The 25429-nt window shown below is 39.1% G+C and overlaps 2 protein-coding genes across 18 annotated transcripts in view; both read right to left on the minus strand.

Moving 5' to 3' along the window:
* LOC134748027 (uncharacterized protein CG43867) overlaps positions 1-25429 on the minus strand; it is a 425760-nt gene that overhangs the window by 22693 nt on the left and 377638 nt on the right. Inside the window, exons 7-20 of the mRNA XM_063682745.1 lie at positions 10064-10159; positions 8572-8754; positions 8000-8119; positions 6626-6793; positions 5539-5638; positions 5081-5229; positions 4530-4655; positions 4233-4344; positions 3403-3639; positions 2798-2987; positions 2294-2501; positions 1786-1947; positions 1284-1424; positions 276-420 (exon numbers count right to left, since the gene is read on the minus strand). Of these exons, the coding sequence (XP_063538815.1) occupies positions 276-420; positions 1284-1424; positions 1786-1947; positions 2294-2501; positions 2798-2987; positions 3403-3639; positions 4233-4344; positions 4530-4655; positions 5081-5229; positions 5539-5638; positions 6626-6793; positions 8000-8119; positions 8572-8754; positions 10064-10159 (2137 nt within the window). The remainder of the gene's footprint in view (positions 1-275; positions 421-1283; positions 1425-1785; positions 1948-2293; positions 2502-2797; positions 2988-3402; positions 3640-4232; positions 4345-4529; positions 4656-5080; positions 5230-5538; positions 5639-6625; positions 6794-7999; positions 8120-8571; positions 8755-10063; positions 10160-25429) is intronic.
* On the minus strand, positions 11734-18379 carry LOC134748016 (uncharacterized). Of its 17 annotated transcripts, none has more exons than XM_063682726.1 (4): positions 17238-18379; positions 16630-16749; positions 13101-13171; positions 11734-12662 (listed from the first exon to the last, which is right to left on the minus strand). In XM_063682726.1, the coding sequence occupies exons 1-4, from the start codon at positions 17274-17276 to the stop codon at positions 12383-12385; spliced, it is 510 nt and encodes a 169-aa protein (XP_063538796.1). In that variant the 5' UTR covers positions 17277-18379; the 3' UTR covers positions 11734-12382. The 17 variants fall into 17 exon arrangements, 15 of the variants coding, with proteins under 15 accessions (XP_063538796.1, XP_063538798.1, XP_063538797.1 ...); XM_063682728.1 differs by lacking the exon at positions 17238-18379 and adding an exon at positions 16917-17226 and having other exon boundaries at positions 14851-16749; XM_063682727.1 differs by lacking the exons at positions 16630-16749; positions 17238-18379 and adding an exon at positions 16917-17231.

Here is a 25429-nt window from a genome sequence, read left to right on the forward strand (position 1 = left end):
TAATATAATTGTCACTGATAACTTTAATTTTCCAATTTAGGGCAAAACATAGCAGATTCTCCAACACGTGAGAAAACTGAAGTTTAAGTTAGGGGCAACATTTGCTTGTTGGCGTAAAGTTTAAATTGAAATTTTTTGGGTGTTCCTCCAAACAGAATACTCATGTGAACGTTACTATATTAGCACGTATGCTACTAAACGGGTTCCTGCAAAAAACCGGACTCGCAAAAAACGTGATGTTGCAGGGGGAAAGAGCTCTAATAAGAATGACTCACTCGGGTCCCCGTCGGTCTCCATGAGCTTCTGCACCAGCTGCTCGAAGTGCGTGCCCCGGCCCAGGCCGGCGCCCGACACCACCGTCAGCTGGTACAGCCACGAGTCCTTGTCCGCTTTCGTCTCGAACAGGAGGTAGGTTGGGCCCTGGAATGTTGTTTTTAATCAAAATTGCACTGTCAACTATATTTTCTTCGATCAACAAATGGATCGGTTTCATAAGGCCGGCTCATGTTTTCTTTCGAGAACTTCAACGTTAAATACAATGGACAATGAACAAGAGATTTTCTGACGACACAAGCTACACTCAGAAATCATAACGATTCTTTTAACTACAACAACACACACTAGAACAAAACTAGTGAGTTTTAATCTATTGGACAGTTGATATCTGACAATTTCTATGAAAATTTTGAACCAGACATAGCTGGCATCTTTCCCACCCTGTGGCAAGTGCGTTATTGTCGCGTTTAGTCTCTACCGCATCACACACTTCGCAAATAACTAATAGCATCATATAATACCGTAAAATTAAAATCTGCGGCTCATTTGTGTGTATCTTTCTTTTGTTATCAAAACACGCACATAGTAGAGAGAGATCTTTACTTGCATACCAGTATGTTACATAGGTACATAATGGACCCTGGAAGGGTATAGCAAAACATGTTATTCACTATAATATATACTACTTATTTGTATTAATAATTTTCTAAATTACAATTCCAACCAAGTAACAAAAGCTGTAGTGTCTAACAGGTCCAAAGAGTTGTATTCCATTTGTCCAATATCAATTTCAAGTTTTTATACTATTTCCGTAGCTATTTTGAATTAAAGGTCATTCGTAATATAATCAAATATCGGTTTTTCTAGTAAATTTGATGAAGTCACCAAACTTTGATCAAATGCACATTGGACAAGGATACTGGACAGATGGAATACCACACAAACACGAACATACACATACACACAACAGACAGACACTACTCGTAGTAATAAGTTTTCTCACTGACCCCAGTTACCTGGTGCTGCGGGTATATCGCAACCGTCAGATGGTTCCTTGTGTCATCGTTCTTCTCCTCCGAGTCCGAGTCGGACACGTACTCCACGTCCTCCACTCGGGCGTCGCGCATGTTTATCTGGCCCGTTGGGTTCTGTAATTATTTTATAGAAACTTGATAACTGAATAGTTCGCTGGGAGGTAGGAATTATGAAGTATAATGATTGTAGTTTCTGTGAATCATTGAAGTCGTGACGAGTAAACTACCCAACGAATAGCAAGGAAAAGTTGTTTGCTGCACCAAATTTGTAGAAAAGTGCCGCTTGCTTTAAAATAGAGGGCAAAGGAAATTTATCCTAATTGATTTGGCAAAGGAAATTTATCCTAAGTTAATTAAGTCGACAAAATCTAAGTCATGCTACATAATAAGTGGTAAAAAACTTTTTTACTTCATTTCGTCTCTCAAATAGACGAAAGTTTTGCCACGGCTTATTTTATAAATAATTACAACATACCTGGTCCCCAGGCGACTTGAAGTACAAGAACATCTTGCCGATAAGCACACACCAACTCTTCTTAGCGTGGCCATTTTTGACTTTCGTCAGCCAGCCCTGAATAGTTGGCTTGTTGTCTTCTTTACTCAGTAGGAGTTTCGTCGCATTTCGCCTTTGAACGTTCTGAAAATATAGATAGTCACTTATTAATTGTAATCATGGTTATTTTTGCGCAAAATCTTGCAGGCCTCGCCAAGATTGATCTGACCTTGTGACCATAAAATGCTATAAATGTTGTCGATTCGGTCATGTCCGGGCCCAATGCCGTTCCTATTCTCGGTGTTTTTAACACGACCACACGATTCACACAAAGGTAATGGGTAATTAGACTGCACCTACTTGCCTTTACTGTTCTGGTCAGCACAAGCCCACATAGTTTGTTCGGAGTACTAGGCAACAGCAAATCAAGAGTAGGAGAACGTGACGGTTTTAGCAATTGGATGTTATTTTTAGTATAAGAAGTACCGACCTGTAAAACTCTGATCCAATCCTCCATAGTAGCGATGCTGTCGGCCGTGAGGTAGTAGGTGCGACTGCCGGTGTAGATCTCGAAGGTGGCGGCGCCCTCGTTGCGCGAGATCTTGCAGGCCTCGCCGAGACCGATCTGGCCCTGCGGCTTGCGGGCCGTTTCTGATTGCGACTTCCAGTAGGACAGCGTGCCGTTTTTCAGGACAAACCTGTGAATGAAAATAATAGCACATTATTGCAGAGGCCGGGAAATGGCACTTCGTGGATGAGTTTCGATTGAAATCGCATCAGTAGAGCCAGAGGAGCAATCGTACTGTACCAAAATTTAGTAGAAATAGTTGCATCAAAACATCTGTCACCGTCAAAACATTCGCTAATTCTTGTATGGAAACTTTCTTAGTTCTCTACTACGTGACGATGAACAGTTTGTCGATTGTGGCTGATGCGACTGGCCCTTTATCAGCTCGTCGTCATCAGTCGCCGATACAAAATGTTTTCAACTGACCATCGTTTCCGCCACGTCTTGAGCTTCCCGCCCAGTTTCGCAAGATGGCCACTTTTTTCTAAAGCCTCGTGCCTCTGGGCCGGCGGCGGCGCCGAGCGGCACAGCGAGGCCAGCGAGGCCGACGTGTCGCACGACACCGCGTCCGGCGGGATCGCGTAGTCGTCCGACATGCCCGACTCGAACGACGTATCTACAACAAAAAAAATAAACCTATATAATTCACACATAACGTTACCAGAATTCGAAAACGACCAATATAATTCTAAAATCAACCTTCACGAGAGAACAAATATCCGGGTCACGACACCAAATTGTAATAGTCGACCCTTATTTCGCGCCTTTTTCTACTGAAATTGGCTTGCCAGAGTATACATATATTCCGCAGTCTATTAGGAAGCGACTGCATTTTTTTACTGTCAATTTATTTGAACAAATAAATATGTATTAATCTGGATCTGCACTAATTAATTTGTTCATTTTGTAAATTTCACACCAATCACAAACTAAATTTGTTAAAAAGCAGGGCTTTAGTATTAACCATAACAGGGCTTCCTGTTAGCTTATTAAGCTACAGATCTTTAGTCATCAATAATGAACACAATTACCTCTAGTTTTACTCTGTTTACTCGGCGACCCGCTACTCGACCGTTTAGCCGGGCTCAGACTAGAGCTTGTCTTCACACTCTTGGACGGACTGCTCGCACTCAGACTCGTGTCCGATGAACTGCACTGGCCGTTCGCACTGTTAGTTAGCACTAGGCCGTGGTTGGACGTCTGTTGTATCGAGGCTGGGAGAACGTTTGTGAGGTTCACGTTGTTGATTGGTTGGCTTGAGGTTTGAGCTGGTAACGATAAAAATACTAATGTTAACGAACTACGATCACGATTAAAAGCGTTTTGGTGCAACCCGATCCAAAGGTTTTGATCCTGAATGACCATGACCATTCAGTCGAACAGTGACTGAGGTTTTTGCGTGGATTGAAAAAAAAAACGGCCAACTGCGAGTCGGACTCTCGCACGAAGGGTTCCGTACCATTACGCAAAAAACGACAAGAAAATCACGTTTGTTGTATGGGAGCCCCACTTAAATATTTATTTTATTCTGTTTTTAGTATTTGTTGTTATAGCGGCAACAGAAATACATCATCTGTAAAAATTTCAACTGTTTAGGTATCACGGTTCATGAGATATAGCCTAGTTGCAGACGGACAGGCAGACAGACAGACAGCGAAGTCTTAGTAATAGGGTCCCGTTTTTACCCTTTGGGTACGGAACCCTAAAAAATTGACACTTAGGTGGGTGGGTCAAGTTGTTAAACTAAAAATCTAAACGTCAAGCAAGACATAGTTTTCTCCGTGGGCGGTGACAGATGATGAAATGTCTCATTAAAACTATGAAACATCAATTGAGGGTGGTATTTAGACAGGTTATTTACCGAAAATATGATGCGGTGTGTTGTGAACTGTGACTCCCATGGAATCTTCACCGTCAGACGAATCATCTGAGGAGTCGCCTGTGAATGGCATCGATCGGATCTGTGACGCTCGCTGAAATCAAGCATTTATTATTTTAAACTAAATGTATTAATTTAATTTAATTTCGTATTTAAAGTTTTAATTAGATTTTTTTTTATTTTAACTTTTAAGACAGAAAACTTTAGTTAATACCACGACAGTAACAAGAAATCGTCGACCTTATGTACAGTCATGAGAGTTATAAATGGTGCACTGACCCCTTTGACAGTTGCGTAGACAGGGACGGATATGTTCTGGTAACTCGTTGATTCGTGAACTGGTCGTGGACACGGTGGCGGACTCAGTTCTTCTTCAACTGATTGTTGTAAACCATCGTCAGCCACCTAAAACACATGGATAATTGTATAAGTGTCGATCATGTACATTGCGATAAAAGTGAGCTTAAGGGTAAAATTCAATGGGTTCCTCATGTAACATTCAATTCTGAATGATAATTGAATTCACAAGAACAAATGGTACTAAGAATGTTGTTCAGCAGTTACATGTGAACATCTTCAATACTAAATCGCAAAACTATGTTTATAAAAAACTTAATTTTTGCACATTTTACAACCAGCTGCTAATAGGCACGAGTATCACGTTAGGACGGTATACTCGTCGCGCAGCGAACTTCGCTCAAAGGCATCTCCGGATACTTATATTATATTTGAAGAAGTGATTGATATAGCAATGTCGAAATATACCGGAAGATGTAAGTGATATGTGATATACCACTGAGTAAACGTTGAACGTTTCTATTTAGAGTTACCTGGTAAATCTTAGCCTCCCAGCTGGGGAAGCGGTGAAGCGGCGGCGTGGGCGGGCGCGGCTGGTCTGACGCACACGAGTCGCCCGTAGAACTGCCGCCGCGGCTGCCCTGGACAACCACTGACGGCCCCTGCCACGCTGGCGTACGTTCTGAAAAATACCCATAAAATACAAATAAGACAAATGAAGATGAAACGGCGAAAGGTATGTGCGAAACGTCCGCCCAGATATCTAGCAAAACGAGCTACAGATGAGTCAGCTAGCAATTTTAATCAAGAATAATAGATACACAACAAAGATACGCTACTCAGTATTGCCAAGAGATAGAAAATCACGAGCGCATGTAACTAAGCTTTATATTCCGAGTAACTTAGTTTTATGTGCTTTTTATAACCTAGCACTTGAATTGAGCGTTTATATTAAATTACAATAAAGTAATGGTGAAGACACCATATTTACCTCTACTTGGTGTATAGATTTCCGCATAATCATGCGTAGTATCACCATCCGTTGATGTGTTTGGCGTTGTTGGTATCACCACGAGATTCTCTACAGCCGCCTGAAAAATAAAAACATAAAATTTTAAGACTAACGGTAACCTTTTCCCCACTGTGCAGCTATCAGACTAAATCCGTTTAGATAAGCTTTAATATCCTGTTTCACTTGTGATAACATATTTGCACGTAAATAATGGCATTGTACCAATTCATTTACATGCTATTCACATTCTAGTGTTTAGTTAAGACACCAGATTAGCTTGTATTAGTGATAATTGATGTCCGGAACAAAATGGTAGACAATAGACCATCCATATTGGAACATCCGTACTACTAAATATTAAGTGAATGGAATGGTTATCTGATTTGAATAAAATATGAATACAACACCACATGTGGCTTCGAAACTATTATGTCGGCTGTACATTCGCCGAGAGAGTCTCGGCACCGCTCCGATCTAATCGGAGAAGCGCGAGACGAGACAAGGAAGAGCGAAACGATAAGGGAGCAGCATGTACACACTCGTTCCCGGTCTGTCTCAGGGTCTCTCGACGAGTGTGTACAGCTCGCATTACAGCTAGTAATGAATGCAATAACCTTGACACCTTTTGGTCACATTGGGTATACTCGTGGTAGAAGCAGGGGTAACTTTTTTGCTGACGCGATATAGCGTCTGTAGGAGTCCTTTCATCCAAAGTGTAGCTTATAGTGTTTACCACTCGAGGCGTGGCTCTTGCGTGAGGAGTACCAATGGATTGGTTGCCACGATGCCGCATTGTACATACTGTAGTGTATATCATATCCATATCATATCATTTTGTCGTCGTTGTACTAAAGTAACATAGTACTTTCCTACTAGTCAAATCAGTTTCTTTTTTAGAACAGTCAGAACGATTTGCCTATACGGAATTTATATGAAAACTGCACAAGTGACGTCACGGTCAAGTCACCAACTTTTTCAGTGTGGGGTGCCAATGGATTGGTTACGCCGATGCCGCACTGTACTGTGGCTAAGTAAGATCCGTAATAAAACAGTTTAAGATACTCACTGCCAGATCATCGGCAAGTAGGCTGGCCGCCGTCCGTTCGTCTAAAGTACGGTTCATGGTGTTGACCACTGGTGGTGGGGTGGCGCTGGCGTGAGGGGTGCCGATGGATTGGTTGCGACGGTGCCGCACGGGAGTGCTGTAGTGGGGCTCCGATGAGGTTAGTGGTAACTGGAAGAATAGGAAATAATCAGAAAACAATACAGTATAATAATTACACCAAAGATTCATGGATTGTATGAAATGTGTAAACTAAGATAAAAATCGTGTTCTTGTTTGACAGTTGAAGATCGTGCTGTACGGTGTTGCGATTATTTTAGCTTAAAATTAAGAGGAAGTAGTTACACGTTAATTGTATATCAATAATATTTCAGCCTGGATCTCACAAGCAGTTTTCATAAAATTATTTACTATAATTTCACTCTTGTGACTTATGAAACGAATTATTTAATTATAGATTCGAGAAAGAAACTTAGTGAAACTCAAGCTTTCAATATTACAACTGTGTTTTACAACAGGTTGCAGATGTTCTTTTCACCGTGCAATACTAATTGTGCTAGCAAATTAAAAGAAACAACTACCTAACACCTGAGAAAGAAGTAACAATTAGGTATAGGTATTTAGTTTATAAGTGCAAAAAACAATCCTAATCTCACATACACGACAAAATACTCTAGATTTGTTGTAGTTTCAACTAGTTTAAATTGCCACAAACTTTTCAACTCTTCCTGCAATGAAACAGATTTAATTATTGTCCAAGCTTTTCCTTGCTCGTCTATTCGACTAAATTTGCATGCAAGCATTAACCATTGATAACAGATTTCTTACACTTACTTAAACGTATCACAATTAAAAATGATTAGACAGCTAAGTGCATAAAAATAAACGTAGGGCATATACAATAAAATTTACAGTGCATAGATAAGACAAGATACATTGGGAAAAAAGGTAGGAACATAAAAGATATTTCTCAAGTGAACCGAACAACTAAAGTAGCATTTAAATATTGAATGATTATCTAAAAAACATTACTAAATAAGTGCAAATAACAACTATTATTGAATTAGTATGTGAAAGTATAGATACGAGAAAACACCCGAAATTCAAATAACATTTTTTTAAATTAAAACCATTCTGCTACATGGGTTATTCTCTCATAACTATGTTAAACATCAAAACATTGAGGTGCATCCAGATCTGACAAACGCACCACTAGTACGCCATTCGTTCACCCACCGTGCACAGTATGTGTGTACTAGGTAATAACAGTAATCAAGCCTTCTGCAAACAACAGAATTGCAGCACATTCCCCAAATCTGGATGCACCTAAAGAAAATGAGAGCACAACAAAGAGACAGACAGCCAACTACGGACTACCTGTGGCCCCTCGAGGCTCTCTGATCTCCGCCTATTGGCAGCTATTAGGCTGGATGTGGCTCGGGGTGAGCCTTCTTCAGTCCTGACCTCGAGGGACAGACTCGCTCGAGTGGGGAGGAACTGGAGGGTAAGGGAATATTGCTAGAGAATAAAACTAGACTGCAGGGATATTATTTAGTGTTACCATAAAATGACTTGACATTTTTGTAAGTTTTTCTTTATTATCAATAACTAAAAAAAACTAACTAGACAATCTGTTGGTAAGTTGGGTCTGAGACCTTAACATTTCTGAAGTATCTCAAGATCTCTGAGACATGACTCTGAGACTAGAATTCTTTTGGGTGAAAAATATAAGATAATTAAGCTGCAGTCAGTAAGCTTTGTAAAATTAACAGTTTTAAGTCATTTAACTAACTTAGCGGTTTCACTTACGTTTGTCAAAGTCATTATTATATTCAACACCGAAACAGATCACTTTTGGTTAACAAAAAATATCCAATTGTGTTTTCCATATTGGGCATAGCTACAAAATTATTTGCTGTGTTTAATAAATAAATAAAACTTGTCCTCACCGCACGGCTACCCTGCGTAGCAATATGGTTCCTAAGCAGCTCCAGCTGTTGGTTGCAGCGGTGGTTCTGCTCCCGGAGCAGCTGGTTCTGCTGCTCCAGTTCCTTGAGTTTGTTGGTGACCCACTCCTTGATGCGCGCCGCCTTCGCCTCAACCTGCTTCGCGTCTTGGAGCCGCAACTGCTTCTGGAAGAAGGGAGATTTTGTCAATAAGTGTAAAAAATAATAAAAGATGTTTATTCAAAAAGTTCGCAGGTACATAATAATGCTTACAAACAAATTAAAACGAAAAGTGGCTCAGCTAATGTCTGTGCCAGAAGGCACAGCGCCCTTAAGGACTGGGACCGTTACCGGTATAACTAAAAATCAAAATATTATATTTCTATATATTTGATATTATAGAATAGTATTTAGGTAAGCATAATGATTGATCACATTAGGTTAATTTGTATGAAAATATACCGGTATTTGGTTTCTGCTTAAAACAACGGACACTGTTATTCTGCCAATGCCATTGATTAATCTAGCTAACTGAAACATTGTACAGTTGTATTGCATAATTGTTTGCCATTGTACTTTGTCAGAAACGTTCGTGTTTGTGATGCTACTTCTGTCAACCTCAGTACTTATTGTACTGAGACTGACTGAAATAGCATAACACGTTCGTGCGTTCCCGTGAAAATACGATGGCAAACAATTATACACTTCATCTGTACTTAGTATTAAAAATCCAAATAAATAAAATAAAAAATAGAAATAATTAAAGCACGGGATCTTAAGGCTTTTTAAATGAAAACCAGCGTAGTAGTAAAACTACTCCAACAAGAAAATCTATAAGATTTTACGATCAAATCCAAGTTTCTAAAGAAATATAACTACAACCAGAACTTATTTATGTACACTGATATTATAAATAAAAGCTATAAAACAGATACTCTAAGAGAAAACGTAAAAGTTTTCATCGCTCTACCTCCATGTTTAATGAACGCTCAAATACTAATAAAAAAAGCTTTTCTGTATGAACTGTGGACACGACTCGATGTTATACTCCTGCCACCCACGCAATGCACATTGGAATAAATTTATTATACACATTTTCATTCATAAATTTACGGAAAACGAAACAATAAACATCGCTACATAAGCTCCATTTTGACGTCACGTCTGTCAGTGTCAGTGTCTTAGTGACGTTTAGCGTTTAGGTAGCTTTTTATTTATCGCTGCCGCTGCGTTTTGTTCACGTTTCGTTATTGCGTTTTGTACCGGATATGACGATATTTTCGACGAGTTCAAAAAGTTAGTATATATATTATAAAATATTTAAAGTCTGTCAAGCCATTTCCGTCAGTAGAAAAAAGCGGCAAATTTAAAAATTGTAGGCGCAGGGTAATCGTCCCATAAAAAATTTGAATTTCGCGCCTTTTTCTACTGACAAAGTTGCTTGACCGACTACATGAAACAATGTTCAAACGTGCCCTATTTTAATGTACTTTACCTGTTCCTCGATCTGTCCTTCGAGTCGAGTGATGGCTTTGGGCGCTCCGTCAGCGCCCGCCGGCCACTCGCAAAGCCGCTGCTCCATGGCGCGGACCTGAAACAAGTAAAATAGCATTTTTATTGTCATGCTTTATTTCGGCGCAAAGAAAACCAAGGGTTTAAACCTAGTTTCTTTACAGCAAAGTGATGTCGAAACCATAAACTGTGTTGCGCCAGCCCACTTCGTGGTTTGTTATTGCGAGTGGCGTCAGTGCGTCACTTTCGTGTGTTATATCGAGGAAAGAGATGTAAGTACCTACCTAAATAGTGTACTCGATAGCAAACCACGGAGTGACGAAATGAAGACACAAGATTTCAAAAAAAATATAAGATCTTTATTAGGTAGATAGGTAGGAGGTAGGTACACTATGCTGTCTCCGACTGTACAATTATTATCGAAAAACATTCTCAAACTCAAATGAGTTCATTTGAACCGAATGCAATTCGATCGTCTAGAAGAAGGGGTACCTGCCCTGGAGATTGTGCAATGTAATAAGACCTTTTCACTATTCCGCATTGCAACATCACATAGTTGAAACGTTATTTAGACACTGCGACACAATTCATACTTAGATTAACCACAACCTGCTATAGGATAACTGTGGTATACCTAAAACTGCAACGTGAGAAAACGGCACTAAGAAAGTATTTCAAATACTTTGTATGTACTATGTACTTATTGTTAAAGTAGATAATAAATACATTGAGCACTTCAACACGAAACACGAAACCAGGTGCTATTTCTATTCATAGAAAGTTAATTTATTAAGCTTTCAAGCTGTAAAAATCTTTCGTTTAAATATTATACTAAAAAAGTAAAGTACCTAACTATTAAAAGTATTATAGCGCAGCTTATTCGAAAGCGGGTACAGGCTAGCTGCTACAAAATGTCTAATTGGAAAAAGTAGGTGAATTCAGTAAGTTTAATGAAAAAGAGGACTGTGACTACTGAGAGAGTCAAGACATTACAAGTACAGTACTCATTTAGTAATCTTGCATTTAGAATAAAAAAGATGGGAATTGCTTTGGCAAGAAACTGTTACCTACACTAAAATGAACACAAACAAAATCCTCTAGTCATTGGAATTGGGCTTCAAACAAATGAAATAAACCCTTAGGGTTATTACCATTTAGGGTCATTTAGATGCAAATAACCGGCTCATGGTGAAAACAGTGCATGCGGGGGTACGTGGCGGATGGATTAATCAATCGTGAGGGATTAGAGCAAAGCCCCGAATTGAAATACCCGAGCTGTATAAATAGGATTAACACAGTATCGCGTATCATGTTGTACGGGTATGTTACACGTTTAATTGCAACTTTATTTAGGTTGCTAAAGAACTAGAAGGATTTCTAAGGGGTTCTTGATTAGCCGAAGCTCTGAAGCCTTTCTGTCGAAGATAGTGAGACGTAAACGTAGTTTTACTAAGTCGTATGTATTTATTATTGGCTGCACTAGGTGAGAGCTATGCCAACGTTGCAATGATAGATAGATAATCTTCGAACTTAAACCATCGTGAGACATATTTCAAAATATTCCCAAAGAATCCGACACATGTCGCCAAAAGCGACTAAAAATAATGGTGAGTTGTTCAGCGTTGGAGGTAATGGCGACCAAATGAAAGCAGAGAATCTGATATCTTAATTTAATGTTTTACAGAAGGCTGGTTAGAAAAAGTGGGCTTATCTACATACATGTAGAAGCTTATATAGTAAAGTACAGCGCCACACTATGACACTACGGATTGGTTAGGAACTATTACATACATTGACATAGCTAACAGCTTATTGAGCACTTAAACTAGTACACAATAGTTTCGGTAGATGTCACCTTTACATATCATAGGACGATTGAGAGACTTAATCTGTCTAGATTAGGTAAGTAGGTACTTAGGTATGCTAATACCTACTTATCTGCTACTTGTTAAGATAGGTCTTAACATTTTGCCACCCCTTGAAATAGTTAATGTTTTATGAGTAACATTAGGTATTTCAAAGAATAGGCTTTATACATTTTACCTATCAGTAAGGATGGGCAGAGTTCTTTGTTACGAGTTATAGTTAGGTAATTACTTAAATTTTAATTAGATCTGTGCCCATTCTTATAAATGAAACAACAATAGGAAATGATTTTTATTTTAAATAGGGAGTAGGTATTCTAATTATGTACATAGGTACTAGGTAAGTAAGGTAATTTAGGTACTTAATTATACTTATTTGACACTTAGTTATAATTATTTGAACTTTACATTAGGTTGGTACTGTTGGTAGGTATTTACTACTTATATGACTTCACCCGAAGTAGGTAATGGACAAATGTTATTGAACGCGCGTTGGATGTCCCCTCTGGCGGTTCGGATGACGGCCACCCTGGTGACGCCATCCCGGCCCGGCTGCGTCGCGACGATCTTGCCCAGCCTCCACCGGCAGGGCGGCAGACGCTCGTCTCGTACCAGGACGACGGTGTCGACTGCGAGGCTTGGGCCGCGCGCGCTCCTCCACTTCGTGCGTTCCTGCAGCGTTCCGATGTAGTCACGTGACCAGCGCCGCCAGAAGTCCTGCGTGATTTGTTGCAAAAGTTGATAGTGAGTTAATCGGTTCTTTGGTACATGGTTATAATCTTCGTCCGGAAGTGAATTTGGTGCTTTTCCAATTAAAAAGTGAGCTGGCGTAAGGACAGGATAGTCAGGATTTGAACTAGGTAAGGGACATAGTGGCCTAGAATTTACCATAGATTCTACCTGATATAGGATTGATACAAATTGTTCGTAAGTTAACAAAGATAACCCTAACACTCTTTTTAAATGATATTTGGTAAGTTTTATACTAGATTCCCATAGGGACCCCATATGAGGTGTATAGACAGGAATAAAACTCCATTTTATGCCCTCGTCTGCGCAATGAGATACTAGCTCGCTCGAGCTGTCCTGTAGGTATTTTTGTAAATCTTTTAGCTCGTTACTAGCCCCATGAAAGGTTGTTGAATTGTCACTCACCAACTCCTTCGGTTTACCTCTCCTGGCGATGAATCGTCGCAGCGCCGCCAGGAAATTGGCTGACTCGAGCCCTGTAATTAATTCGAGATGAATTGCCTTTGTTGCAAAACAAATAAACACTGCTATATAGCACTTAGAGACCTTGTAACCACGCCCTGTCCTATCTCTAATGTTATAAGGTCCTCCATAATCGATACCCGTGATAGCAAAGGGGGGGGAAGGATTTACCCTTGAGGGGGGTAAGTTTCCCATTATAGGGTTAGTAGTCTTTGGATTTGCTCTAAAACACGGAACGCATTTATTTACAATTTTCGAGGCTAACATCCTACCTTTTGTTGGCCAGATGCGCTCGCGAATAGTTGAAAGTAATAACTGAGGGCCAGCGTGCAGAGTACGTATATGTGCGTTTGCCATCAGTAGTTTGGTAAGCGCGTGCTCGTGACTTAATATTAAAGGATGTTTTTTTTCATATGCATAATGCGAAAGACCGATTCGTCCGCCTACGCGAACGAGTCCGTCCTTCATGAATGGGTGTAAAGATAATATTTTTGATTTGTTAAGAACCGGTTTATTGTTTTGCAATAATTTATATTCGTGTGGGAATGATTCCATTTGTGCATGTCTAATTAATGCGTGATCCGATTTTTTTTAATTCTTCTACGGACAATGGTCCTGATAATTTATTATTTGGATTAATTGTTCGAGTTTTATTTTTTGTATTATATATAAATCGAAGTATGTATGCTAATACATGAATAAGTGTTTTATCGCTTGACCACCTGTGGAAAAGATATTGTATCGTGTCGTTAGATTCTGTGCTAATAGCCAAGGTGAGAGTTATGTTTACGTCGCTCTCGGCCTCGGGTGCATGATTTAGTGACTCAGAATCGTGGGTCGGCCATGTGTCCGGACTTTGGGTCAACCACGCCGGCCCAGACCACCATAACTGGTTGGTTTCCAGCTTGCCTGGTGCTACCCCTCGGGACAAAAGGTCGGCGGGGTTATCCTCCGAGCGGACCCATGACCACTCGTGCTTGTTTGTAAGTGATAATACTTTTGTGACTCTGTTACTAACAAAACAAGTTAATTTAGGGTTACTATTTTTTATCCAACATAATGTTATTTTTGAATCTGACCACAGGTTGATTCCGGAAACGTCACATTTTAATGCTCGTTTTATTTTGTCGACATGTGTCGCGAGCAGTAAACTGGAACAAAGTTCCAAATTTGGAATAGTTTGGGGTTGTATTGGACTTATTTTTGATTTTGAGTAAAGTAGGTGAACTTGTACGTTTCCTACTCTATCGCTTGATCGTATATAGATGGCAGCGCCATAGGCTTTAATACTACTGTCATAGAACCCATGAATTTGTATCGTTACATAATTGGGTATGACTGTACATCTCGAAATTTTCAATTGGTTTAATAAAAACAAGTCTCGATAGAATGTGTTCCATTCTTGGATCAAGTCTTGTGTTAATTCGGTATCCCAATCTAATTGAGCCTTAAATAATTTTTGAATAAATATTTTGGCTACTACAATTACTGGTCCCGTCAAGCCTAGGGGGTCGAAAATGGACGAAATTACCCCTAGTACCTTTCTTTTGGTGATTGGGTGTGAAATTTGGTTTTCTTTAATGGTATACATAAGCTCATCTGAGTCACTAGACCACGCTAAACCCAGGACCTTATGTGTTTTATCTCCAAATTCGGTTGTGTGTGTGTTTTGGTGTGTGTGTGTTTCGCTCACCCGTTTTATGATGACTTCGGAATTGGACTTCCATTTCCGCAGCGTGAAGTTGGCTCCCCGCAGGATCTCGTTCACCTGTGATGCAGTTTCAGCTACCTGATTCTCGTCGTCGCCGCCGGCGATAAAATCGTCCATGTAGAACTGGTTCGCTATGGCCTCTGCAGCTGCTGGAAATGTGTGTTGGTTTTCGTTTGACAATTGTAACAAACATCTGGTTGCAATATGTGGTGCTGACTTTAAGCCGAAACTTAATGTGGTCAGCATATAAATTTGGAGTCGTTGGTGAGTATTTTCCCGCCAAAATATGCATTGTAGGTATTGTTGATTTGGTTTAACATAAATACATCTGTACATTTTTTGTATGTCAGCGTTAATAACATATTGGTATTTTCGGAATCGTAGAAGTATATTTATGAGTTCGTCCTGTATTATTGAGCCTTTGTATTGGATATCATTCAAAGAAATGCCGTTATCAGTTCTGCATGAGCAGTCGAAAACAATTCGAATAGGGGTTGAGGGGGAGTCGCGAAAAACAGCTTGGTGGGGTAGAAAATTACATGGGCCATCATAATTATCTTGTAATTGAATCATATGGCCAGCTTGTTCGAACTCGCGCATGAAATTCACATATTTATCTTTAAATTCGGGGTTCCGCTCGAACTTGGATTCTAATGTTTTGAACCTCCGATATGCTATGTGCCTAGATTGACCTAACTTGGTAGGTGGCTGCTTTAATGGAAGTTCTATTTCGAAATTACCCTCAGAGTTGTGAGTGTGAGTTTTCAGAAATATATCCTCACATTGTTTTTCATCATAGGGTAAATTTGGTGCGGAACCCTCCTCTATTTCCCAAAACTTTTTTAATTGAGTTTCTACTGTAACTTTACATTGAATGGCAGACTCGGTTTTTTTTTGTACGGAACCCGTGACTATCCATCCTAATCGCGAGCGTCTCAGAACCGGTAATCCGGGCCCGAGCTTGTATTTACCGGTAAGAAGTAAATCAAAGAATATCTCCCCACCGATAAGCAAATCTACATCTTGAGCTAAGTTAAACTCGTCATCAGCTAATTTATAACGCGACGGAATGTGCCAACGTTGCACGTTTGGTATTAAAATGTTGGTAGTACAAATTATAGGCGTAATAAAACAGGACAAATTCGTTGTAAAGGTTCCGTCTAAGGAATGCAATGTTACGTCACACGATTCTAAAAGGCTAGACACTTTTTCATTGAAACCTATGACATTTAAGGCAAGTTGTTCCTTGTTTAATTGTAACTTTTTGGCCGCGTTTTCGGTAATGAAATTTTCTTGCGAGCCATTGTCTAAAAATGCCTTCATTTTATGCACATTGTTATGCTTATCCCTAACGAGCACTTGGGCTGTTGTAAGGAAAACTGACCTATTTCGCGCATTGTTTATTTGTTTTTCGATTAAAGTGTTATTCGACAAGGTAGTCTCGATTTGACTAGAACTCGGTTGTTCGTCGATTAACGTTGATATTGGTAATCGCGTTGGTACGGGGTTACTACCTACATGAGTGTTGGTATTTGGTTTGTGTAGTAACGTATGATGCTTGCCCTTACATACTCGACATGTACTGGCCCTGCAGTTTGTTAAGACATGCGTTCCGGACAAACAATTAAAGCATAATCGTAATTTATTCACGGCTCGGATGCGCGCGATAACGTTTAATGCACTAAACTTTGGACACTGATTAATATAATGCGTACTCGAACAATACGGACACTGGTTACATTTAAACTGTTTGGAGGTTACCTTGATAGGTTCGGACGTGGTTACCATGGCCTTCTTGGAAGTGCTGGGTGCGTCCGATGGTACTGCTGGGCTGGTCGCTTCCAGCCGGTCAGCTCGGTTCTTTAGGAAGGTTTTGAAATCCTGCAACGAAGGCAATTTTCTCAAATCAACACTGTTTTCCCACTTTGATTGCAATCGACTGTCTAACTTTTTAACTAACATGTGAATAATTGCGAGATCCCAATTTTCGGTAGGTACATTTAATGAGCGCAAAGATCTCAAATGTTTGGAAATATTATCGCACAGACCTCTTAGACCCGAAGGAGTTGACGGTACCGGTTCCACGTCGAACAAGGCTCGCATGTGGTTGGTGACTAAACGTTTAGGATTATTATAACGTTCACAAAGCATCTGCCACGCGAGCATGTACGCGTCCTCGGAGAAATCGAGCGAACTAATTACCTCAAGTGCGCCGTCTTGTAAACAACTGCGTAGGTACTTATATTTTACGATCGGTGCTAAGCTAGCTTGGTTGACTAGGGCATCAAATGTGTCTCGAAATTGCAGCCACTGTGTTAGGTCTCCGTCGAAGCTAGGGAGGCTAATTTCGGGATATTTTATCGACTCACCGAGGGGTTGCTGCGGCGGGGCTTGCGGACTATGGTCATTTGGTGTTGAATCGGTATCTACCTTCGCCAGCAGCTTGCCCTTAGCGCTAAGTCGGTAAAATGTGTCCTCAAATGACATACGCTCGGCCTCGTGGGCTTCGATGTCCCCTTCGTCGCTGCACAGTGTCTCGATCCGGTCCTGTATCTCAGAGAAATCATTGTATAACTTTGGTAATTGTTCTAGTCTTAAGCTTATGTCTACAATTATTTCGGCCGTCAATGCACTTGAGTCGATTCTTTCTATAAATTTATTAAATACAGTTAATTTTCGCTTACAGACACCTCGTCTATTTTTTAACTGCCTAATTTCTAACTCTTCTAGAGTGTTTTTGGAAGTTTCTAACATGATTAAGAACGATTACAATTTACAATTTGTAGGAAATAAATCGATTACAATTAAATTTGGTAGGGAGATTTGGTAGATAGGTTAGGGAATGCCAGCTCACTTGCCTTCTCGATTGATGCTCGTGCGCGTGGCGTAGCTTGGTGATTGCCCTCGCTTGGGCGCTCCTTCTGCCTCTGGTGTGGTACCACCCACGTGGTCCCTTTGGTACTTGCGGTAGCCGTTCCCTGCTGCGGCTGCGGTGCCACGCACGTGGTCCCGCTTTGGTGGCTCGGTCGGCGCCTGTCGCGTTGGCTCAGGCCGCTCGATCGAGTGGTGTGGTCGCCTCCTAGTCACCTCTTCAGCTTCTTCAGGTCGGCGGAGCCCCACGCGGTTGCTGCCTACGTGGTAACGTTGCTCTCCCGGCCTAAATCAGGATACGCGGCGATTCCTCGACGTACCGGCTCGCAAATTTTACTAAATTTACTAGCGATTCGCTTTAAAGTACTGAGATTAACCGCGATTTAAACTAGGGGTCACCATTATGTTCAGCGTTGGAGGTAATGGCGACCAAATGAAAGCAGAGAATCTGATATCTTAATTTAATGTTTTACAGAAGGCTGGTTAGAAAAAGTGGGCTTATCTACATACATGTAGAAGCTTATATAGTAAAGTACAGCGCCACACTATGACACTACGGATTGGTTAGGAACTATTACATACATTGACATAGCTAACAGCTTATTGAGCACTTAAACTAGTACACAATAGTTTCGGTAGATGTCACCTTTACATATCATAGGACGATTGAGAGACTTAATCTGTCTAGATTAGGTAAGTAGGTACTTAGGTATGCTAATACCTACTTATCTGCTACTTGTTAAGATAGGTCTTAACATGAGTAAAAACCGTACTTATCTAAATATTTTGAGATAGATAATCTGTTTATTTGTACTGTTATTATAATTTATTTATAAATAATTTATATATGATAATTTGTTTATGTGTGCAAAGGTCCCAAAGAGCTAAAGTTCCATAAAACATACCAAATTTCCCATCTATAATCTTATTTAGGAGTACCTAAACTGTTTTAACCGTTTTTACCTACGGTACTGTTCCAAGTTTATACTTGTAATAAAGTAAACATAAAAGCCGTACTTCAGAAACTATTGGTATGCCAAAAAGTTCGAACTGAAACTTTGTTATAAAAACTTAACCCATTAGGATTCGGAGCATAGGAACAGTTACAAAACTTTGAAAAATAGTTCTTCTAACAAACCCCGCATATTAAGCACTTATATACGCAAACTGTGTTTTGGTTTGCTGTTTTGAGGACCTTATGGAAATTATAACGGTTTTATTCGGATGCTGGAGACTACCCGAACTGATCCTTTAAAATAACTTGCTAATAGGTAATTAATAAAGTTGGTACCGTGGGATTTAACAGCTATATAAACTACAGCATGGGTCACAATAGCTAATCCTACAATACAAACATTATTGCATTGATTTGTGTTTAGGTTACATCCACTTCAGGCATTTTTTTCGCATTCAACAGAAATTCTGCAGAAAACAAGAGGCAATAATCCCGCAAACTGGAACCCCATAATCAAAAATTCATAAATCCGCAACACGATTCTGCATGTGACAGCCATATAACACAAGATATCACATAACACCATAAACCCCACGTCTAAGGCGTTAGCTGGCCACGTATCACATTGGTTTCGCAAGCTCTCGTAAGAGGCTTTCTCTAGCAAAGCGTAATATGATTGTAATATCCGTAATCCGTAACAATTGTTCACAAAATTGGTTGCCCTGAATTTCGGATTCGCTTGCACTCTTAATGTGATTAGAACGATTCCACTGCAAACGGCATTCCATCAGTTTAACTCCTCAATTTCGTCTAAATCATCGACAATGCGAAATATGTCAGTAAAGGGCACATTTCGGATATGGACGCCTAAGGATTGTATTGTACCTGTTAATCTTTATTGAATATTTATTAAACGAAAGGATAAAAGTGTACTTTCGCGCAAGATCTCACGGTTTCCATTATTGAGAAAACTTTTGCAAACGCTAAATTACAAGGTACAGGTTTTCCATATTGAGTGTTAAAGTCACATGCTTTACAATGGCTGTTTAACTTTAAACCCTTGAATGTTAGTTAATGTATAGGTACTTACATACACAGGTAGCTTATACGGTACGGTTGTACTGTTGTACATGGAGGCTTCCTACAGGCAAATGTTGTTTTTGTCATTAAACTAATAATAATTTAGTATACTTACAGCGTCTGGTTGGTCTGGTTATTTTTAGCCACTATTACAGCGCCTTAATATAAAGTGTTATGTATTATTTTTATTTTATTATTTTCGGACCAGTGTGCGGATATTGTGAGTGTTGCGTGACATGCCGGAAAATAAACATTAAACTTTAACGGGTAGTTGCAATTTCCGTGTGTACTCCGAACATTTTTAAAAACTAATTTCGGGTAGTTTGATGTTATTTACTTAGATCTCCGTTGACATTTTGCTAGGACGTCACGTTAGTCTTTCCGTGACCAAAGCTGGTGCAGTGAAACGTCGGAATTTAAGGTAAAAAACAATAAAATTAAACCTTGATCTAATACAACAGTGCATGCGCGTTTATTTTGACTTGCAGATACAGCCCGAAGGCACTTGAGAAAAAATATTGGCTGTCACTAGCTCTTTGGCAGCTTTACAGGCAATCTTTACACAAGTTCCTTATGTTCCATTGAGCGTGGTTATAAAACACGTGGACTGATTTAACGACCTAGTAAAGTCAGGGCAATGACCTGTGCAAATAAAAACTTGTTTGTACCTAAACTATGACTATAGCAACGACATAACTAAGAGGATTTTGTAAACCTTACGAGACAATAACATTGTCATAAACATGAAAGCGCTTTAAAAAAGACACCGTAGGGAAAAATTCAAGTTTTTATTGAGCCCAGAATTGCCTCGCCGTGCGGGCCGTGCCACCATTTTGGTCGGGCAATGCTGGTTTCGTGCGATAAGCTGAAATGTTCTTTTTCCAAATCCTAGTTTCTAAAATAAAACAGATAGACCGCGGGCCAGTATATGAAGTAAATTTTAAGCTTATACTTAACCACAAAATTAGTTGTGCCATGACCAAACATAATATGAGCCATTTAAGAACAAAGGAAGGATAACCCAGGAATAGCACACATTAATCACATAAGCCGTAATTTGCCTGACTCATGGTACGACCTACGAGGGGACGCCACTAATATCGAGAGTATTCCAGAACTTTCTAAATCCGGTAATGCTTAGGACAAGGAAAATAAACTACAACTCGTGCTCGCAGAAAGAAAAACGAGTAAACTGAACTCATCAAGAGTTGAGCACATCACAAACATAAAAGGGGCTTATGGGGTGACATATGAAATGAGGTTAGATTGAGTACTACGCGGCGCCTTTCATTTACAGGAAGAGTTTGGTCTATATACAAAATTTGGTCTTATATATCTATATATCCCATGCCGAGATTGACACTTTACAATCCGGTTCGAGGGACCAATATTGTACTATAGTCAGCAACAGCAACTTTTGGCGAGTTATTTTATCCACTGCTATTGGTACTGACTGCAAGCACCTATACCTAATATGACAAATAGCTATATAGTTATTCATATGTAGATACATTTATAGCGCTGTTTTCTTTCACCAAACAAAGCTTGCGTATCATATTTGCCTAACAGAAAATGAACAAGAGCTTTCATTTAACTCCCATTCATAAATTGCATTTGCACTCAACGGTCAAGACAAGTGTAAATAGCGTGTAGGAGGAACATACGAGCTCGTTCATTACTAAGCCTTCTCTAATTAAACCGTCGACAGCGACGAATTGTTCCGTAACAAACTTCCTTGTTTATTTACTACAACATGGCAGTTAATTTCAATTTTACTAATGCTTACCGGAGAAGGAAGCAATAAAGATACGAAAATAGTAAGACGGAATGTTTATTTTTATATATTTTTATCTCAACGCGTGTGAAAGTATTTCCGAATTGAGTTAATATTTTGAGTGAAAACACTAAAACGATGATTCGCTTTGTTAATTTGAGTGTTCAAAATAACTCAAAGTAAGCATCGGCATGACGCGATGTGAGGTCGCAAAGTTTTATTTATTACTCGTTTAATATTGCAGAAAATATAATATATTATATAATAAATATAATAATAAAATATAAAAAAAATTGACATTTCCCAAGGTGGTAAATATGAAATAAATATTTTCGAGCATTTCACAAACTACTTACCTACCCTATTTCTCTGCAGGCATAGAGTTTTATTGTAATAGACTTGCGTTAAGTAGTTACCCACACATATAATTCTTTTCTCCGCGTGTCAAGAGTTGCCGACATTTAGTAATTCAAACAAGTGTTTGTGTTAAGATCCTTAACGTGTGTATGTTCCTGTTTTTTAACCTTGCACGGTCCAGTTTGCAAGCAACTTTTGATATCCAAATCCAGACCATCTAAGTAATTCTTTTGTAACCCGTTGAATGGCCACTTAAACAAGCGAGCCACTACGAGAGCCCTCAACGGTTTGTTTCTCTCGCCTTAACGCAATCAATCTAAATGTTTACAAGCGACGCGTTCCATTTGGCGCTGGAAATAGATCAAAGTGACGAGGCTCAGTCGGAAGCATTCTTTAACAGCACTGTCGATTATGGAGTTAACTAAATGGAACGCGATTAGAAAGATGGTCATTGGCACTGGTTCGGATACAAAATCTCTCTCATGGCACGTTTCATTAATATTTTACTTAAACTTACAGATATTTGTGAATTTTGTGTTTATGTTATTTAATTCAGTGCATGCGCAAAACTACATAAGTAGTAAAAAGAGGTGTCATGTCATGAAGTATACATAATATATGCCGCTAGCAGACAAAGGCACCATGCTACTGTCATAAAGATGCAAAAGTGTTTGTTCTTGTCGTTAATCAAACGGATTGTGTTAAAGGCTACATCGTTCTTAGATTTTTCGAAACAAACATCAAATTATAAATGGATCATGTCAGGAGAATCATGAGTATCAAAAGTAAGTTTGTCGATTGGATAAATTGATGAAATACTTCAATGCTCTAAGTCTAAGTACATTTAATCAATCCTTATTTGTCAATCTTAACCGTCTGGAGCCGGCGATTTGCTCCATTTGGCGCCAAAAACGGATCAAAGTACGCACGCGAGACATCCGGACTGTGGTATTTGGGTTAGGCCGAATTAATTCACTCTTTCGACGTTCTGAATTTTAAAAGTTCGAAGTTAGTTTGTGGGTGCAATTTTTCTGTTTTATTTTTCGACGCGTGTTCGAGGACATAATATATATGTGTCCATGCAGCATACCAAGTATATAAAATTCAAACATTTTTTTCGGGCGTTCTCCAGAGGTCATTCTCCATTGTCGTGTCCTGGTCCTGTCCTACCTACCTTTGTAGAGTGTGTGTTACATAAAGAAAAGCACTTTGTCGAGAATAGGTGTTTTGTGTACGTTTTCCAAATTTTTATACTTTGCGCACGCGCTACCTTATCAGTATCCTGAGATCCTGACACGTGTCATTTCAATTCTTTCCATTACTTTTCGTAATATTAAAATATGTTTGATAGGGGGTATTGAATAGATACTGACATCATTAGTTATAGATTATATGTCTTACTCCAAAACAATATATTTTGATTGGAAGGTTGCCACTTCGACAAAACCCAAACCTTTAACGTCAATAACTTGGAATTAGGTATTCGGAGCGGACCCAAATATCACCCAACCGGATAAACGAGATAAAGCTGATATCCTAGATATCGGTTAGGTATAAGTATCTCAAAATTAGCTTTATTGGGCCAGCAGTTGTGTCCTATACTTAATAGGTACTTGTTACTTTAGTATCATAGTATGTGTCTTCTTGTTAATTCGATAATTTCCACATCTCTTCTCCGCTCCGCTGGATTACAATACAACCAATGCTATTGGTATCAACCAATACATCATCAGGAATCATTCCCGGCTATCGGAGAACCTCAATAAGTTTTACGAAATGCCTTTCACAGTGTTGGTGATGGCACGATTAACATGGGTCAATGTCAAGAAACTTTTTGATTCTGGTTGCTGGTTTAGAATTTTAGCTTGTAGCTTTATGAAATTTTTAATTAAAAATTAGAGAAATGAGTACCATCTTCTAGAAATGGTTTATGGTAATTAATAGACAGAAAACCGAACTTTTTAAATAAAATGTAGGTATATGTGGGTGGGTCTCTACAATTGCAACACAAATCAGCAACCTAACCCGTCACATATTCTAATTGCGTCCCGGCTCGAGTTCTAATTAAGTTTCCGTCTCCGGATAATTAGCTGTATTCTAACCAGTTAAGCGTGAGGAGGCTTTGTCGTGACTATTATTATATTTTACATACAAAATTAATGCTAATTAGTAATATGTAACTGTAAGACGGTTATTTCTAGTATTTTCGCGGCAAAACGCTCTTAAGGAAGTATAGGTACTTACTTAAGTCAAAGATCTTAACACTTCCTTCTAGGTTCTATATTATATACAATGCACGCAAATTCAACTGCGACTCTAGTTAAAAGTGGTACAACAGGTACAAAGCCTCATAATAGAAGAATCCCATAAGAATTAGAGTTATTCCTACACATAAGACTGACACATAGTCCGCCATTATACCCGGCCATGTGGTAGATGGCAAGCGGTGCCGTGGCAAGTATCCTAATCAGTGGGCGGACCAGGTTGTATACTTGCACCTAGGTTATGCTGCAATCACAAGACTAACAGTTACGATGAAGACAGCGCTTTCTTCATAGTGGTCGCTGGTCATGGGAAGGACAGGAATTGACAGGATGGAATGAAAACGGCCAGCGCCGGTGAGACACGTGACCAAAAACCTTCTGTAATGAAGGCAGATTTGGATGAACATGAAACGATTTTTTTCCTTCGTATATGACATTTATTTAAGTTTATAGTTTAAATAGTAGTATGTCTACTTGAAAAAACACAAATTAAAATATTTTCATAGAAAATAATTTAATTTGTTCTTAGAATATGAAACGGATTACGAGGAGACGGATCACGGATGCGAATGTTACTTCAAACTTTTTATGGATTATCTCGTTTTCGAATAATTTCCTGACCCCCAAAATGATTTACCAAACAGTCTTATTGTTGTTTTAGTGTCAAAATAGTCATGTTTAGCTGGCAGGCCGATTTTCTATTTCAATACTTAAGTATGTAAGTACCAAGTAGATAATTAATAGCTGAAGGAGTTTCAGTATTAGAAAGCTATGACGTAACTTTTTACATATTTTTATACATATTTATGAACTCGACTGTACCTACATAAATACCCAATGTAAACCACATGGGTAAGGGTATTAGGTATTTAAGTAGTGTACAGTAACGGGAAGATTGTATTATCTTTTTTGTTTTTATTAAAAATATTTTTATTTTATAAGATTTTTTTACCTAGGTACAGGTCCTAGGTCAGCTGCAGAGAAAAGGTACCCCACGTCCATACTAATTTACAGAACTTTGTATGCAGGGGGGGTGCCTTTTCTGTACATAATTATTTATAATGATTTAGTTTAAAGAATATTTATGTAGTTTTCCCGATATTCGACATTATTTATTACCTAACCTTTTTAGCATCAGGCCATCTTTTAAAGGTTAGATTCGAACTGGCGTCTCAAAAACACAAATAAAAATGTTTGATAAAATAATTTTATTTTTCGCAAAGTTTTTTAAATGGGGGATATTACTGCAATGTTGTGCCC

This window comes from Cydia strobilella, chromosome 15, assembly GCF_947568885.1.
Source record: "Cydia strobilella chromosome 15, ilCydStro3.1, whole genome shotgun sequence".
Taxonomy (NCBI): domain Eukaryota; kingdom Metazoa; phylum Arthropoda; class Insecta; order Lepidoptera; family Tortricidae; genus Cydia; species Cydia strobilella.

What these genes read in the sequence shown, in the direction of transcription:
- LOC134748016 (XM_063682713.1), bottom strand. Translation starts at nt 17,276, where the DNA reads ATGACCATAGTCCGCAAGCCCCGCCGCAGCAACCCCTCG. An exon ending in CCCGCCGCAGCAACCCCTCG is followed by an intron (nt 16,750 to 17,237) that starts GTGAGTCGATAA and finishes CCTTCGTTGCAG; the next exon opens with GATTTCAAAACCTTCCTAAA.